The following is a 2,343-nucleotide window of genomic DNA, read 5'->3' on the forward strand; positions in this document are numbered from 1 at the left end:
AATGATGTTGCTTGAACCTCTAAACTACAAAATAATGGATCAGAGCTCAAGTTTGGGAAGAAGAGATGATATACATTTTAAAATTTTGTTCTAAACTATTTATAGAAAAGCTGAAATCACAGAGCGCGCGATGCACCCTCTCACTTATGTACTAAACCGCCATAGCGTGATGCGCCCTTTAGACCGCGCGACGCACCCTCTGGACTGCTAAAATTTATTCTTTTGCTATCAGGTCGCGCGATGCGCCCTCTGTGTGTGCGACGCGCCCACACCATAACATTATTTCTTCCAAAAATGTGTGTTTGAAGCCGTGTCTTCGACACTTTATTGCTCATGCTCCAAATACGCAACAATACCTACAAAAAGACATAAAAACTATCAAACGATACATATTTACACAAAAACATAACAAAACACAAAATATACAAATTTACACACAAAACGGCGTTTATCTAAACGATATTGTTAAAAAGAGTAGATAAGTGCAACAAAACTCATACACAAAAATAGATACAATTTGCACTAATCAGAAACATATCCTTCAAATAAAAATCCTTAATCCATTTATAATGCCAAAAGGGAGTAGATTATCCATTAGCAATATCAAATCTACAATTATTTACAAAAAGATGTTTCTTCAAAATATCATCAATTAACAAGAAGTATTTCCACCAAGTTGAAGAATGAGAAAGAGCCTTTTTGTTGCAATCTCCATTAACCACATTACTACAAATATCACCATACCTAGCCCTCAACTTGACAAATCAAAGGGACTTTGAACCGGTTAAAATCCTCCCATCCATTTCATAAGGAGATCCTTGTTGAAATCCTTGATACTTTTTATGCCTAACCCACCTTTTTTGAACGATAAAAACACATCCATCCACCTAACCCAATGAATTTTCCTTTTCTCCCCCATTCCTCCCCACAAAAAAATTACTTTAAAGTTTGACAATTTCTGTCACAACGAAAACTAGCAACTTGTAAAAAGAAAGAGTAAAAATAGACAACGGACAAAGAACCAAATTAAGGAGAGTAATCCTACCACCGAAGGAGAGAAATCGGTTCTTCCGATTCAAGATCCTCTTCTTCATCTTCATAATGAGAGGTTTCCAAGGGGGTTGTGACCAATCGGAATGCCAAGACAGACAAATTCTCTATCTTCAATTCTACAAGCAAGAAAAGTAGTTGTCGCCTCCAAAAAGTTACAAATAATATTAATACCAATAAGCTTACTTTTATGAAAATTAATACCGAGACCCGATACTAATTCAAAAGCCCTCAAAGTCGCCTTAATAGCCCAAAGATGCTTCCAAGTAGCCATTCCCACCAAGAGTGTATCATCCGCAAATTGAAGGATATCAACAAAACACTTATCATTTATATCCATCCCTTGAAACGACCCAATACCAACCGCTTTCCTAACTAAACTCGTAAGACCTTCAGTAATAAGAACAAAAAGGAACGAAGAGAGGCGGTCTCCTTGCCTTAGACCCTTTTCTACTGTAAATTCTTTCGTAGGGCTCCCATTTACTAACACCGACATCTTGCTTTGAAAAATCAAGAGACCCATTGTTATACCCCAATTTTTTACCACTGAGATCCCACCCCATTTGAAATCGTAGGATCATAATCATTATCATTATCATCATGAATATGTTATTTGCTAACCAAAATACCAAAAATATTGTTGCTTGTTGCTGATGTTCCAAGACAAGAGACTGGTCAAAGGGAAACTAAGCAAATTAGGGTTTTGAAACCCAAAAAGGATTTCAAGAATTCTCATATGCTTAAATGATTATCCCAACAAAATCAAAGTCCAATAATGGTTCAATTCAAGATCAACAACTTCCAAATTCATTTGGTGCACAAATTAGGGTTTTGACCTAATTCATCTGGGAAGTTGAATTTTAATCAGGACATGGCTCCATGTCTCAAACTATGATTTAAGGATCTTCAATTCAACATTATAATCCATTCACATCATTTATTTGAAGAGGAGAGCTTGATTCAATTGGAATCCACAATATTGAAGTTCATCTGAAAAAGTCAACTGTGCAGGTCAACCTTTGACTTTTGAGAAATTTGGTCAACTATGGACTTTTGAATATCAAAATCATCAACATATGGTTATTCAAGTAATTTGATCAAATAAAATCAAGAAAATTAATTAAAAATCAAAAAGTCAGCGAAAGTCAAAGTTTGAAAATTCAAAGACTTAGAAAAATTCTAAGTATTTTCAAGTGTTTTAGTCATAACTTCATGGGCAAGTAACTTCAAATTTTACGTATGCAACTGAAAAAACTTCCAACATGAAAGTTGTATATTTTAATCCAATGAACA

At 34.9% G+C, this 2,343-nt stretch overlaps 1 protein-coding gene across 1 annotated transcript; it reads right to left on the bottom strand.

Annotated features, from left to right (window-relative positions):
* Positions 1 to 1,096: 1,096 nt before the first annotated feature.
* Positions 1,097 to 1,573, bottom strand: LOC131597892 (uncharacterized mitochondrial protein AtMg01250-like). Its single transcript, XM_058870552.1, has one exon. The coding sequence runs from the start codon at positions 1,571 to 1,573 to the stop codon at positions 1,097 to 1,099; it is 477 nt and encodes a 158-aa protein (XP_058726535.1).
* Positions 1,574 to 2,343: the final 770 nt, after the last annotated feature.

The sequence above is a fragment of the Vicia villosa genome, linkage group LG4 (genome assembly GCF_029867415.1).
Source record: "Vicia villosa cultivar HV-30 ecotype Madison, WI linkage group LG4, Vvil1.0, whole genome shotgun sequence".
In the NCBI taxonomy this organism is placed as follows: Eukaryota; Viridiplantae; Streptophyta; class Magnoliopsida; order Fabales; family Fabaceae; genus Vicia; species Vicia villosa.